The following is a 16,437-nucleotide window of genomic DNA, read 5'->3' as shown; positions in this document are numbered from 1 at the left end:
CCTGTCAACCTGGGTCCTGTCAGCCTCCCAGGTCCATTTGCTGGCTATTCTCTCCCTTACTTGACATGCTGCATCTCCAACTTTTTTCAGTTCTTCAAATTAACAAGCTCTTTTGCTCAGGAAAGCCTTCAGAGATGTGGGTCTATGAAATGCTTTTTCCACTCTGTTTACTATTTGAGAAGTAGTGAAGTTCAGGTCTCAGATTACATGTCCTTTCTTCAGAGAAAATCTTTCCCAAATCCCCAAACTAGACCAAGTCCTTCTGTAATCTCTCGTTGCCCCTTTTACCATCCTTCATCAAATTTATCATAATTTTTATATACTTCATTCCATAAATAATAACATTATTAATAACAATACCTAAATTAATTGAGGGCTCACTACATGCTGGGAACTGTGCTAAGACCATCACAAGCATGATCTTATTTAGGCTTCAAAGCAAGCCATGAGTAGTTACTATTGCTACCTATATATCACAGATGAGGAAAGTGGGTCTTGGGAAGGTTAAGGTGAGTGGAAGAGTGGGGATTAGAATCCACTCAATTCTAGAACCTATTGATGTTCTTAACCTTTTCATGATAATGCTGATATCTGACTTTTCCACTAACCTCCTAGCTCCAAGAGGCGTGGACACCAATAGCCACGAAGCCTGTCATAAGCAAATTATTGTCCTGTTTGCCCAACACCACAAAATCAGAATAATGTCTCTGTACTTTTTCTCTGCACTACCCTCTCCTATTTTTCGTGGCACTCAAATACCTAAGAAAAGGAGAAATTAAATGAGTAACTCTGGTATTCTTGTCTTGACCTCTCTGGAGACTTCTTGAATTTTTAAGGCACTTTCCAGAAAACAAATAGCAGATAACAGGAGATGAGCAGTTTAAATACATTTGGGTGGATCTAGTGTAACGCGGAATTTAGATGATTTAGAAAGGGGTTTCAGCTCATTTCCCACAATATTTATAATAATAACTGCCAACATTGCTCAAGATTTACCATTTGCCAAAGCTCTATGCTAAGTGATCTGCATGTTATAATCATCATATGAGCTTGATGAGGTTGGTACTATTACGATCCCCATTTTACCAGATGAGGAAACAGAGCTGCTGAAAGAATAGTCAAATTGTCTGCTCAGAGTCCACAGTTAGTGAAATTCAGCCCCAGCTGGGCCTGAGGCACTTAATATTGTAGGGCAGCATTGGGCTGAGCAAGGTAAGATTCAAGATATAATCCCACAAACGTGAGGAGTATCTATTAATGCTAAACAATGGGCTGGAAGGAGAAAATAAAAGGGAAAGGGGCATAGCCATGAAAATATGCTTATTACATTGCATCAGAGGTGGTGCCAAGAGCTAGGATAGATACAGAATTGAGATTTAAAGGAATTGGGCAAGGGGATAGATAAAGTTTCCATCTGGGGTGACCCTAGGATTTCTATTATCACAATAAGGATTTGACTCAGCTTGATGGGGCAGAGTAGTAATCTTGGGCCAATTTAAGGTCGTAAAATGGTCCAGAAATAACGATCAGCCAGGTAAATGAGTCATTTATTCATATAACCAGTAAATTGTTAAGGGTCTACTTTGTACTAGGCATTGCTCTGGGCACTGAATAGCTATAAACTAAACTGAAAAAGTCCCCATTCTTGTGGAGTTTTCATTCTGGTGGGGAAGAGAGACAATAAAAGAACAAGTCTGCATGCACATGTATAATGTGTTAGGGGTGGTGGATGCTGTGAACTTGGTCAAGGGGACAAGAGAGTCTGGAGAGGTTGTGGGGGCATCAGGGCAGGTGCCCTGATTTTTCAGAGACCCAGTTTCCTCAGAAACCAGAGGAAGTAAGGGCCTGTGCCACTGTGTGTATCAGAGGGAAGAGAGTGCCAGGAAAAGGGAAGAGCAGTAGCGAGGAGCTCCCTGTGGTTGGAGTGGAGGGAGCAGAGGGAAAGTGGGAGGGGAAGGGTTAGGGATGAGCTGGGACAAGCCCTGTGGGGGCAGAACTTTGAGACTCTATAGGGATAAGGACTTTCATTAAACTCCTACTATATGGATATATGGAGCACTTCTTTCTGAGTTTCTTTGAAAAATTAAAATATTTCTTAAAAATAAAAAGGAAAAAATGCTTGCAATTTTATCATCTAACATGGCCTTTTTCAGTTTCATATGTTCTTGTCTAGTCTTTTCCATATTCATGCACATTTTATGTTTTTTTCATAGTTATAAGTACCTGTACATTTTGTTTGTTTTACTTAGTTTCAGATCATACTTGTTTTTTTGTTTTCATTTTTTAATTAAAATATTTTTAATTAATTTTTTATTGGCATGTAGTTGATTTACAATGTTGCATTAGTTTCTGCTATGCAGCAAAGTGAATCAACCATACATGTACCTATATCCACTCTCCTCCAGACTTCATTCCCATATAGGTCATTACAGAGCACTGAATAGAGTTCCCTATGCTATACAATAGGTTTTTATTTATTATCTTTTAAATATAGTAGTGTGTATATGTCAATCCCAATCTCCCAATTTATCGCCCCTCCCTTTCCCCCTTGGTAACCATAAGTTTGTTTTCTACATCTGTGACTCAATTTCTGCTTTGTAAACAGGTTCATGTGTTCCATTTTTTTTAGATTGCACATATAAGCGCTATCATATGATATTTGTCTTTCTCTGTCTGACTTACTTCACTCATTATGACAATCTCTAGGTCCATCCATGTTGCTGCAAATGGCATTATTTCCTTCTTTTTTATGGCTGAGTAATATTCCATAGTATATATGTACCACATCTTTATCCATTCCTCTGCCAATGGACATTTAGGTTGCTTCCATGTGCTGGCTATTGTAAATAGTGCTGCAGTGAATATTGGGGTGCATGTACACTTTCAAATTATGGTTTTCTCTGGATATATACCCAGGAGTGGGATTGCTGGATCATATGGTAGTTCTATTTTTAGTTTTTTAAGGAACTTCCATACTGTTCTCCATAGTGGCTGTATCAATTTACATTCCCACCAACAGTGTATGAGGTTTCCTTTTCTCCACACCCGTTCCAGCATTTATGGTTTGTAGATTTTTTGATGATGGCCATTCTAACCGGTGTGAGGTGATTACCTCATAGTTTTGATTTGCATTTCTCTAATAATTAGTGATGTTGAACATCTTTTCATGTGCCTCTTGACCATCTATATACCTTCTTTGGAGAAATGTCTATTTAGCAGATCATACTTACTTTACAGGTTGATATAAAGCCTTCTGAATAATCAATCTAATGGTTGCATAATATTTCAAGTGAATGTACTACTTCCTCTTGGACACTTGGTTGGCTTCCAAATGGTCCCTATGACTGGTGATGCACAAATATTTTTCTAGCTTTGGATTATTTGAGAGCCCTTCCTCTTCCTCTTAATATTTACATAGTGAATTTGCATAGATATGAGGTATTTCTTGATAATCCCTATAGGTTTGAAGTTATGAGACTAATTACCTGCTGATGATAGTGGTCACCTTTTCAGAATAGATGCCTTCTGGTACTGGTTCATATACTGCCTCCACTATCTGCAAAATAAACAGACTAGAATCATGGAAATAAAGGAGCCACAGGTACCTTTGAGTGGTGATACTTGGCCACGACACAAGAGTTACTTAACAAGCATCATAATTTCATGCACATATTTTCATCAGAAACAAAAATATCCCAGCAAATTAAAAATTAGCATTAATTAAACTCTTCTTGAGCATAGAACTGTATTCTTCAAGCTGAGTTAAAGTTAACCTCAGATTCATAATAAATGATGTGTAGGATAATACAATATGATAGATTGAGGGCAGTTCAAACCACAATTAAGAAAAAAGACCAAAAGCAGTTTGATATATTTATTTTTATAATTTTCTATGATAAATTGAAGACAATTATAAGGGGAAATGTGCCATAGCACATGATGTAGATTTAGAAGAAAGGAGGAAAAATAAACTGGATCATGTGGTTAATAAAACAATGACTGCTTTTAAGTGACAGTTTTATTAAAATCACAAAGGTTCTACTTAAGAAGAAAAGGAATGGTGTTTTTGGCAACATGAGACCCTTTTGTCTTCCAAGGTTGCTTACTTTTGTGGCCAGGGAGAGCATGTTTGTGCTGTAGAAGGGAGGATTCAGAGTCGCCATCTGATAAAGGATGCAGCCTGCTGCCCAGACATCAGCCTTCTCCCCATACGGCTCACTCTTCAGCACCTCAGGGCTGAATTAAAATAAGGATGTTAATGCACAATGAAAAAGGGAGAAGTCAGTACAGAAAAAAGTTCAATTTTCAAGCTATAGTTGGAGATATAAGAAAAAAATGGAAACTCGATCATCATTTCAAGTAAACATATTAAGATGTATCTTTGAATTCTCTCAGACTCAGGTGAATCAAGAAGCACAACGAAGCAATTCTAATTTAAGCAATAAATGTCAATAAACAACTCCTATTAAATGTCCTTTTACTTCCAGAAACAACTACCCCTCTGTGGTAGACGGAATGACTGGCCCCAGTTCTCTCTATTCTGGAGGTTTTGAATACCCCACTCCTTCTTCTTGGTGGGCAGTGTTTGCTACCCACTCCTGCCTTTGCTTTTGTTGTGTTGGCCAGTGGAATGTGGAAGTGGCAGTGCAACAGATCAGGGCCTCAGTCTTAACAGGTGTTGAGTGCTTCCATTTGTCCCTACAGGAGCTTCTGTCCAAAAGAACATCGTATCCCAGGTAGCTAGGCTAGCCCAGCCTAGGCCCAGCACAAGACGCATGGAGCAGATCTGCACACATAAACCTGCAGCCTGAAGGAGACCCAGCCCAGGAGACCCACAGACCTGTGAGTCTGACAATAAATGCTTATTGTTGAATGCCACTGAGATTTCATGGTGATTTGTTATGCAGCATTATTATGAGCAAAATTGACTGACATAGCACCATCCCTTTGCTATTCAATGCTAGCTTATAAAGTAGGAAGCAAGACCATATTTAAATGTGTTGCAGAAAATGACAACTTACATCATGTTCATCTCTTCTGAAATTTCATATCTAGTCTGAATAAGGATGCTGTCAGCCTTTAAATGAAGTTAAGCTGTGAGGGTTTATGGGCTTGACATTTTTTTTAATGTGGAGGGGTGGGTAGTTCCCTTGGATATTTTGAACTGATAGAAGTTTCCTCTCTCATATTTGTAGACTGAAACTCAGCAAAGTGTTAAAAGCACTCAGCACACACACACACCCTAAATTAAGTAGTTTGATGATTCAGTTCTAAAGTATGTATTTAGGACTGTGCTCAACCCTCTAAATTAATGGAGTAGGAATTAATGGTTAACTTGGGCAGTGGACTAAGATATAAAGAAACTCATAAATTGGTATCAGTACAGAGCAAGTATTGGCTGTTAAGAATAACCAAGGAGTTGCAATTCTTGTGAGATTATGGAAAATGATTCCTGGTTTAAGATTTACATTATGTATTTACAGAAGAAGTGAGATTTCAAGATCTCTCAGTTAAGCATTTCCATAGGTACTGTCTTTGAGTTCAATAATATGGCAATGGGGGAATCCGGGGTGATTTCCAGGGGTCTACTGGTCCTAAGTGTATAAAAGTGTCCCCTGTTGTCACTCGATCAACTGCTCACATTAAAAAATGCCATAAAAGGAAAAAAATGTCTTCAACAAAAAAATGTCCTTGGCTCCACACAAATGGCTCATGTTTTAATCTACTGAGAACTCAGAAGATTTCATATTTCCAAAAGCTCAGGAAGCAGGTGCTGTGAGTGCTCCACCCATCACCCCCTCAGATCTCTTTTCCATTTCCTGTTTCCTGTGTGCTTTCACTCTCAACAGCCAGTGTCTGTACTTCTCTGGAGGACAGCCTTCATTTTTCCTCAAAAGATAACTACTCAGTGTAGAGGAAAACTCTTGTAAGAGTAGAATTTACTTAGTTTATTTTTCTCATCATTCCATCTCTTCCTTCATCTCACTAGAGACCACACACTCCTTTCATCCCCACAGGCATGCCCCTTTGCAATATGGCTGTGCCACTCCTCCCAATAAAAGATGGACTCTATTTTGTACCCCTTGAATCTGGGCTTAACCATATAACTTGCTTTGCCCAAGAAGACATCAGGAAAAGTGATGCAAGGAGAGAATGGAAAAGCACTTACTCTTTGTGGCTTGCTCTCTCTTCCTGCTCTTGAAAACCCTACAATCACAAGCAGGTGATTGAACCCAGGCTTGCCTGCTGGAAGATGAGCATCACATGGCTCAGTTACCTCCAGCACCCCTACCCACAGCCACTCTACCACCACATCCATCAGTGAAGCCTTTGAAAACCAGGTGACCACAATGCACAGGTGAGCCCAGACAACACAGATAAGCAATCCCAGCTCAATCCAGCCAGCGCACAGTATATTGAGAAGAAGAAGAATAAAAAGGTTATTGTAACCACTAAGTTTTGAGGTCCTTAGTCAAAGTTAACTGACATGACAGCTTTCATCAGATTCTCAAAGCTGTCCATGCCTCCCTGAAAAAGACAGAGAATCACTTCTCTGGAAGAGAACAAGAAAGGGCAATAAAAGACAACACAGTTGCCAACTATCACTTTGCTTCTGGGGTCCAACTTCAAATATTCTCTAAGATAAAAGAGTTTCATAATTACAATTAAAAGCAATGGCAAACACAAGACAGAGCCTGATTTCCAAAAGTCACACAAAATGTTCTGTTATGTTATGTGTGTCCCCCCAAAATTCATGTGTTGAGTCCCAACCCCCAGTACCTCAGAATGTAACTGTATATACAGATAAGGCCTGCATGAGCTGATCAGAGCTGCCATTGGGGTGGCCCTAATCCAGTATGACTGGTGTCTGTATTAGAAGAGGAAGAGACACCAGGAGTGTGCAAGGAACAACCACGGGAAGAGGCAGGAAGAAGGCGGGGCTGGCATTTGCGAGCCAAGGAGAGGCCTCAGAGGAAACCAAACCTGCCAACATCTTGATCTTGGATTTCAGCCTTCAAATAAATTTCTGTTGTTTAAGCTACCCAGGCTGTGGTATTTTTTTATGGCAACAGGTTCTATGAAGAAAAACTATTCATGTGTTTTTCATCTTTAAAAAGAACCCAGCTTTTGGGAAATATGGCTAAAGTAATGACTCAATCACTACTTATTTTGGTGATTATTGTTTAGAAAACCATTGTAAAATAATTCACTGTCTTGTAATAATTTCCAATTTCTCCACTTAAGGTGAGCCCAACCACATTTAAAGAAATACAGAGTTACAGCTAGCAATGCTCACTTAAGAGAAAGAAGTTAAATAGTACACACACACACACACACACACACACACACACACACACACTTTAAAATGGGTTTTCTCGGGCTTTCCTGGTGGCACAGTGGTTGAGAGTCCGCCTGCCGATGCAGGGGACACAGGTTCGTGCTCCGGTCCGGGAAGATCCCACATGCCGCGGAGCGGCTGGGCCCGTGAGCCATGGCCGTTGAGCCTGTGTGTTTGGAGCCTGTGCTCCGCAACGGGAGAGGCCACAACAGTGAAAGGTCCACGTACCGCAAAAGATAAATAAATAAAATAAAATTGGTTTTCTCTTTCCCAATCAGAAATATTCCTCTGTATTTTAAAAACTGGATATTCCTATGTGATTTGGTCATCTAAAATCTTTTAATGGTAAAGTAAAGCATAATTTATGATATTTAATAAAAATAAGGGTTTTTCTGGTAAAGGTTAAACATATGCAATTAAATGTGTAAAAACTTACAGCCATTATAAGTTGTACTTCAATTAAAATATTATCATTTTTATTATTGCTGACCTAACGTACATGGTGACTATATTTAATAATAATGTATACTTGAAATTTGCTAAGAAAGTACATCACAAGTAATGTGATAATTGAATCTTTTGAAGTAATAGATATATTAATTAGCTTGGTTGTATAATCATTTCACAATGTATACAAATATCAAAACATCACATTGTAAACCTCAAACATATACAATTTTTAATTGCCAATAATACCTCAATAAAGCTGGAAAAAATTTTAAGTGAAGCCAGGGATAGTATAGTTAGGTAGATGGCAAGGACATTCTTTACTTATTACTATATTTTAATAAATAAGTCAACATAGCTCATAATCAGCAACCTTTGAGAGGGGGCTGGAGGAAAGTTTATCTAAATACTACCTCTGTTTTAAAAAGGCATAAATTTACAAACTGATAATGAAAGCAATGTGGAAAAACGATGAGGAAGGAAGGATGCTTAATATAATTTTTTAAAAAGACAAACTGTTTAGATTTTTAAATTCCATTAGTAGTCCCTCACTGATGTGAACAATTAGGTTGCTAATTGCCAAAGATTCTTATTTACTCATTATTGAAGTAAACAAGGAAAGTATTGAATCTAGATGTTTTTCAAAACGGTTTAAAATATGAACATTTTGCTATTTCACAAATAATTCAATACTATGATGATTTATGTAAGTTGGGAGGGTGACTTCTTTCCTTTAAATGCAACAAAGTACATTTACAAAGTAAATGAAATGAAATGATATGTTAAAAGGTTCTGAGTGTAGACAGTATATTCTTCTTTCCTACAGTGGTCATGTTGTCATCTTTGTTAAAAGTTTGATTATTGTGCTCATTTTGTCAGCATATATACTAAAATTAGAATGACACGTGAAAATTAGCATGACCTCGGCACAAGGATGACGTGCAAATCTGTGATGCATTCCATATTTTAGAGGCAGTAAGATGACAGGCAAAAGATGAGGACTATACTCTAGTTAATAAAGTTGTTTCTCATAGGGGTAAAGGTTAACAATTTTGATACTGCTATACATGTATACCAGAATTCAACAATTAAGTAAATGAGTGGCAGATGGCAGAAGCCAGGTTTCTCACTATTGGGAGTGGAAGAAAGGTTACAGATAAGCAAGGAAAGGAGTAGGGGTACTCTACAAGAAGGTAACAGATTAGAGTTGGAGACAACAGTATAAACCCATGTTTAGCTTAATATTAATATAGATGGTTACATATGAAAATATTTATAGTTATGTGAATATACACAGGTTACTATGCACATATATATCCTTGCACATATATATCCTGTGCACATATATATCCTTTCATTCTGTCAGATGAAAAGGCCTAGAATTGATGACCTCCTAGTAGCAATGAGCACACTTAGCACCAGATCTTGGTTTTTTTTTTTTTTTTTTGCGGTACACAGGCCTCTCACTGTTGTGGCCTCTCCTGTTGCGGAGCACAGGCTCTGGATGCGCAGGCTCAGTGGCCATGGCTCACGGGCCTAGCCGCTCCACGGCATGTGGGAATCTTCCTGGACCGGGGCACAAACCCGCGTCCCCTGCATTGGCAGGTGGACTCTCAACCACTGTGCCACCAGGGATCTTGGTTTTTAACACCATTCTCCAATTAAAAGAATCAGGACCATTGGAGAAATGACTGATAATAGGACTGGGGCAAGAAATATACTAAATGAACCTGGAGCATCTTCTAGTTCCAGAAAGTTAGTCTAAAGAAAAAAAAAGCACAATGATGGGGGTATGCCAGAGGGGTATGGAAGACAAGTCAACCAGCTCCCAATGGCCAAATGTAGAAAAGTTTGAACAACAAAATAAAGTATTGTATTAGTCAGCTTGGGCTGCCATAATAAAATACCAATAACGGGGTGGCTTAAATAGAAATAAACAGGAATTTATTTCTCACAATTCAGGAATCTGGGAAATCCAAGAGCAAGGTGCTGGCTAATTCTGTTCCCCAATGAGGGCCTTCTTCCTGGCCTACAGGTGGTTGCTGTGTCCTCACATGGCAGAGAAAGAGAGAGAGAGAGATTGAGCAGAGTTTCTGATGTCTCTTCTTATAAGACCACTAATCCCATCATGAGGCCCCCACCTTCGTGACCTCATCTAAATCTACTTAACTTCCCAAAGGCAACAATCTCCAAATAACATCACATTGGGGTTTAGGGTGTTAACGTATGAATTTGGGAGGGGGACACAATTCAGCTCACTGAAAGTTTTATTAGATTATAACCCAGGGTATAAAATAATTATCCGTGAGTCCATACTGATATAAATTTTAAAAAACCAAATAAATAAAAAACAGGAGGCAATAGACAAATCTCTTGAAAAATGACAAATAATTTATGTGGAGACTCCACCTTAAGGAAATGAAGCATAATTCCCTACTCCTTAAGTTTGGGGTGCATGTAGTGACTTTCTTTCAAAAAGTACCCTATAGAAAGAAAAAAAAAAGAGTAACTTTACAGTAGAGAGACCTGATAAACACTATCTCCAGCCAGCTGATCAAGATTAACATCAACAGTGTTAAGTCATATTGATAGTATGTACCCATGAAAAGAGACTGGCAATTTACACCTGTGATCTTCCTCCCCAAACATATTCCAGTCTAATTATTAGAAAAATATCAGACAAATCCCAATTGAGGAAATTCTATGAAATTCTTAACCAATAATTCTCAAAACTTCCAAGGTCATTAAAAACAAGAAAAATCTGAGAAATTGCCAAAATCAAGAGGAGTCTAATGAGAAATAAAAGATTACCTGGTCAACAAGTATCTGTAATATTAAGATGATAGGGTTTTTATTCTTAGAAGAAAAGGTATATGATAAATTGAAAATGAAAATATTTGAAGCAAGAAAACAAATCACTTCTATCAAGTATATCCATCCATTGTGCCACCAATTAATCTTATTATCAAACATAGAATGCTAAAATTACAGGCTATTTCTTCTCCTATGTTACATATACAGTTGACCCTTGAACAATGCAGGGTTTAGGGGTACTGAGGTAGGAGATAGATGGGCCCCTGGGCCAGACAACTGGTGTCTGTCAAGTGGAGTAAAATTGAAGCTTTGTTCTCACCCAGACACTCCAAGGACAAAGCTAGTGGCAGAAGCTGAGCTCTGCTGAAGTAAAGAGATAAGATGACCACTCCTGAGGTCAAGGAACACTTCCTGTCTGCACATGGAAAGGAAGGCTCCTTGGGTGTCAAAAAGGGAGGGGGTGCCACCCCATAATAAGTGTGAACATACACCCACAGGCCTCTGTGGTGGGATCCATCTCAACAAAAAGTTGCACATGCATCTTGGGGAGGGTGGAAAAAGAAACAAGATAATTAGCCAAAGGTAAACAAAGACCCAGAAGGACTGTCCTATATACAGGATTTAAATCACCTCTTTACTGTGCTCCTCCTCATTAGAGAGGACTCCCACACCCCTTCTCTCTGGGTGTGTATTTCTGCCTAGCTTCTGACTTAAGTAAAATAAACTGTTTCTTTGCGTGCTCTCGCATACCTTGTGCTGTGCCTCTAATAATAAACTTTGTACCTGTTTTTACAGTTTTTGCCTCATTGAAACATTCTTGCTTTCAATGCGGGTAAGAGCCAGGAGAATTTTGCCTCTAGCCACTAGCCCCTGGTGAACTAGCAGCTAGGATTCCTGGTTTTCATTCAGGCTACCCAGGTTCAATTCCTGGGCAGAGAACTAAGATGTCTCTTCAGGACTGCTCATTGCTGTCTCTCCAAGATCAGTACGCCCCTCCATGCTGTTGAAAATCCATATTTAATTTATAGCTGGTCCTCAGTACCCGCAGTTCCGCACACTCAGGTTCAACCAACCATGTCGTGTAGTACTGGAGTAAAAACTCCAGTAGTGAAGTGAAAAAAACTAGTGAAAAACTCATGTCTCTGAAAAAACTCTCATAGTTCAAATTTGTGTTGTTCAAGAATCAACTGTATATAACATGTCATCAAAGATTTTTAATTTTTCCTTCGAAGTTTATATACTACCTCCTCTTTTTTAAAGACTTATTTTTTTAGAGCACTTTTAGGTTTACAACAAAATTGAAAGGAAGTTATGGAGATTTTTAATATACTTCCTTCCCCCACATCCCCTTTCTTTTTTATTCTTGTTAACAGCAGGCTTAAATCGGCTTACACCTGGATTATCACAAAAGCCTTACTCCCTTAAAAGTGTTTTCATTTGTTCATTCATTGAAAAATTATTTACTGAGCACCTACTATATACTTCTCTTTCAGAGAGTTTTGTTTTGAAAGAACAGAGAAAAGTGGGTCAGTAGCTGGAAGAGAAAGGGAAAAATATGAGTTTTTGTTTTTTAAGATGGGAAAAAAATGTCAGTATGCTAGTCAATTGGTAGGAATGAGTCACTGGAGGCAGAGAAATTAATGATGCAGAATTGAGAGGGCTTGTCTGGAGAAAATGGTCTCCACTAGGACTGCAGGAGTGCAGGCCATTCAGGGGCATGGGGCAGGCAGCTGGGAGGACATGGAAGCAAAGCCTGTGGAAGTTCTCTTCTGAAGTAGGGAGCAGAGTCTCTAGTGTAAAGGTGAAGTTCAAACTCCTCCCTCTTGCCATTAATCCAAACCTTACTCGGTCAAACACCCTCTCCACAGAAGCCTCTGCACACAATGATTTCTCATTTCACTAATCTCCTGATGCCCCTTCAACTACCCATGTCCTCCGCCAGGCTTGCTCTGCTATTCCCCATCTATGTGGCAGCAGAGGGGGGTTGTTATAAACACTGGATTCCATCAAAACACAGATTATTTGCCATTCATTCATTAGTACTGTGAATAAAAAATGTTGCCTGCCATATCAGCAAACAAAGGATGCTGAGGCCATTAAGCCACTACCACTGACCCCTAGGGTGATCCCTGAGGGGACCCAGACTGGGAAAGAACAGGACACTGGCCCCAGATAGCTAAGGTGTATATTAAAGGAATGATTTCAGTAAGTTCAGACTCTTGTTCTTCCCATACCTAGATAAGCACTAAATTCCTTAACTTGAGATGTCTGGTTTCCTTTTATTAACAGTAATCTTTGATGTTCCGACTATTTTGCAAAAACCCCTATATATCCTGGCTCCTCCCTTACCTCTTGGGAGCAGTCGCTCAGACCTATCTGAGAGGCTGTCTTCCAGGCTGAAGTCCTCAGTTTTGTGCACCAAGCAAAACATACTTCTCAACTTTTAGGTTGTGTATTTTTTTCAGTCAACAGTACAAAACTTGAAAATATATATCACTAGGTAGGTGATAGCATTAACTAAGGAAACAATTTTACTCATATGACAAGAGCATACACATCTTTTGTTAACTGTATATGAACAGATATGAGAAGAGGCCTTGTTAATTGGGGAAGTGCCATATGCGTGACTACTTTGCCAGTGGCCAACAATTTGGTCAGAAACGACCTAGACAAAAAGCATTCAAGTTAAGACTGACCTAGTTCAAACTCTGACACAGATATATATAAAGGCATAGGAACTTCTAACTAGCTATTTTTAATTTAGTGGTCAAGAAAAAAATCTGGTGAAAATGAAAATTTCTTTAGAAAATGAGAAATTGATCACCAATGAATATTCCCAGTCATTGGATTTTCCATATATTGATAATTATTTTGCCATTAAAAATTCTTTTGCTTTCTTATTTCAAGTTAATTTTTAGCCGATTATATATGCCCTGTGTTATATGAATTAGGGAGAAGCTGGAATTTGAATGTCTTAAAAAAAAAAAGGGCTGGTTGAATAAATTATGATTTATCCAGACAATAAAATGTAATTCAGATATTAAAACTGAAGGTACAGGAAAGCATTCGTTAACATCAGTGAGTGTGTGTGTGTGTGTGTGTGTGTGTGTGTGTGTGTGTGTGTGTATGGTTTTCATAAGAAAGGATTTGACATTGGGATGCCAAGTTGTCTTCTGTGAGTTTGTTCCTCACCTCAGGATTAGTAGGATTATGAGTGTTCTTAATGGAATTTTTTCTTTATTTTCAGCAATGAGAATCGTAAAAATTAATAAACAGAAATCTAATATAAATAGAGTCAGGAGACCAAAGTGGGTGTTCTCACACCCTCTGATGACAGCAGAGCCCAACAGGAAGAAGAAAGACTCCTTTCCTGGCCAGGATTCAGCCAATGACAAGCCCTGGACTCTTTGTTTCCTGCAGTCTCCTGACTTCCTTTTCCTCCCTATTGTTGCAAGAAAAATAGAGGTGAGGTTTTTTTCCCTCTCCTGAGAACAAAGAAAATAAAGGGAACAGTGAACAGGCTAGAGAAGGAGCAAGCCTGAAAGAGTTAATCACTCATAGTTTTATTTTAACTGTTACTAATCTGTAGTGTCTGTAAATAGATTTGTACTTCACAAAGCTAACCTATCACTCCCTAACTCTATGTAAATTACATCCTGCTCCTGGTGTTTACATTCTCTGCACTCCCTTGTAACAAATCACCCCTGTAGCTTTTCAGAAAGTCGCAGGCCGATAAACCAGAGATAAATGGACCCAATTACTAGGCTGCCTGACGCCAGCTATGACTGTTTTGAAATAATGCAAGAAGAAGAAAAATGCAAGACCTTCACTACTTTGATCCTTATCATATACCCCAGACTGCGAACCTCACCTATAAAATCCTCTCCAATTCCCCAGGGAAGCGGGCACAGTTCTTGAAGCACTAGCCTGATGTGTTTTCCCCTTTGCCTGGCAAAGGAATAAAGCCATCTCTTATCCTCTAAAATCTCTGTCTCCATATTTCTGTTCAGCATTGGTGCACAGAAGCTGAGAGGTCGGCAACACCATGAAGTGTTCTCCTTCCCTTTTCGTGTAGAGACCTGCATGTGGCTTGCTATGTCTGCAGACCTCGAACAGCAATTCTCTGCTGATCCCAAATAAACCCATCTTCGCTGGCAAAAAAACTAAGTCTTTTTGTTTCAGGTAAACATTTTGGTGGCCCATATAGGGATCAGAGAAGACACCTGACAGCTGTGAGGCTGGTGAGCAAACAGCTGTGGTACCCTCAATTGAGCCCACTGTCACTCACTGCCTTTCTCACCAACCTTGGAGGTTGAAAGTACATCTTTCTCCTGGATCCAAGCTCAGGCCTTCTTTGCATTTGAAGCTCTCCAGGCTTTATTTAGGATCTCTTTAAAGGTTTCATCTTTCTGGTCAAGGCCCTGTTCTGTATGTGAGTACTTGTTTGGCATTTGGGTCTGATTTTGAGATTAGGCTATTTCACTGAAACAGGCCGAGATGTTCAACCTATTCCTTTGGGAACAGGGGTTGTTTCTCTGAAACGGTGCTGGGTTTTTCAGCCTTCAGCCTATTCCTTTGGATGCCTGTGGAGACTGCCTAAAATAAAAGCCTCAGTCAGGCTCCTCCAGGACCATGCTGTCTCCTCCTTAGGACCAGGTGGGATTAGCTTGCAAGCTGTTTAGATTATACTACTTGTGCTGTAAACTGTTTAAGCTATTTGAAAATTGTTCTTTACTCTAGAGGAAAAACCTCTAAGAAATGGGATTCCAGTTATCTAAGTATTTTGAAGATGTCTCCCCCATAGGGACTCTGGCGAATTTTATGTTTAAAAACCATGGCCCTTTCTCATGTGCATTTCTAACTAAATGGACTGACCTGACCAAAGGCAATTTAGAACATCAATGGCCATTATGGGGAATTTTTGAAATCCTCAAATCGAATTTCCTTAAATCCAGATTGGACTACAGTAGCTCAAAAATTTCTAGAACTAAGTGAAATGCTGATTTTAACTGGTATTTTGAGGCTTCCCAATGTTATCAAGAGTCTCAAATTGCCTCTTGGTAAAATAAGACTTTAAGATTAACTAAGGCAAACAAATGATAAAAAGATAAAATGGCTCCCAAAGTCTCAGTTTCCTCTCCCTCAGCTTCTTTGTCTCCCTCTGATAACATCTTGTCTCTCTGCGTTCTATGCTGCACATGCCTCCCCTAGGCCATCAGTCCCCCAACACTGCTGTAGCAGAAACTAGATGAGACGCCCCCCAGGTTGTTAGCCCTTGTTCAGCCCTTATTCTTTCTGCTTTTCCCCCCTCTCTTTCTTGTTTAATTGCACTCTGAAAATGACTGCCTTCCAGTTAAAGTTGTACTGTGCACCTGGTGTTTACTTCTCCAAGACAACAGTCCCTAACACTCCTTTCCTTTGTGAGCATTCTTCATTCTAGAAAGAAGGACATGGAACAATAACCTCAAGGACCACCAGAACCACCTGACGCCAGCTCTGATGATCTCAGTGTCTCCACGAGGAAAGAAAAATGCAAGACTTCATCAGCCCCGATCCTTATCTACAGCCCTATTTTCCACCCTGAAACTATAAGACCCCTTCCTATTTCCCAGGAAGAGGGGCACAGTCTTGAGGGTGTTAGCCTGCTATGGCCTCCTTTGCCTGGCAAAGCAATAAAGACACTCTTTTCTACTTGTCCAAACTCTGTCTCAGCGTCTCTATTTGGCACTGGTGAACAGAAGCCAGGTTTCGGCAACAATACTAATTCTCTCACCAAACTTCCCTTTTCTCTGAAACTCTCCCCTCTCATTTTTCCTCTGAAGTTAACAGAAATGGTT

General features: G+C 39.4%; 1 protein-coding gene across 1 annotated transcript in view; it reads right to left on the bottom strand.

Moving 5' to 3' along the window:
• The window catches only part of NEK10 (NIMA related kinase 10), a gene marked incomplete at its 3' end in the record, with an annotated part of 310,503 nt that overhangs the window by 151,517 nt on the left and 142,549 nt on the right, over window positions 1-16,437 (bottom strand). Inside the window, exons 24-25 of the mRNA XM_082847516.1 lie at window positions 4,107-4,236; window positions 3,486-3,556 (exon numbers count right to left, since the gene is read on the bottom strand). Of these exons, the coding sequence (XP_082703642.1) occupies window positions 3,486-3,556; window positions 4,107-4,236 (201 nt within the window). The remainder of the gene's footprint in view (window positions 1-3,485; window positions 3,557-4,106; window positions 4,237-16,437) is intronic.

The sequence above is a fragment of the Leucopleurus acutus genome, assembly GCF_964270905.1.
Source record: "Leucopleurus acutus genome assembly, chromosome: 10".
In the NCBI taxonomy this organism is placed as follows: Eukaryota; Metazoa; Chordata; class Mammalia; order Artiodactyla; family Delphinidae; genus Leucopleurus; species Leucopleurus acutus.
This window is presented reverse-complemented; position numbering and strand designations above follow the sequence as displayed.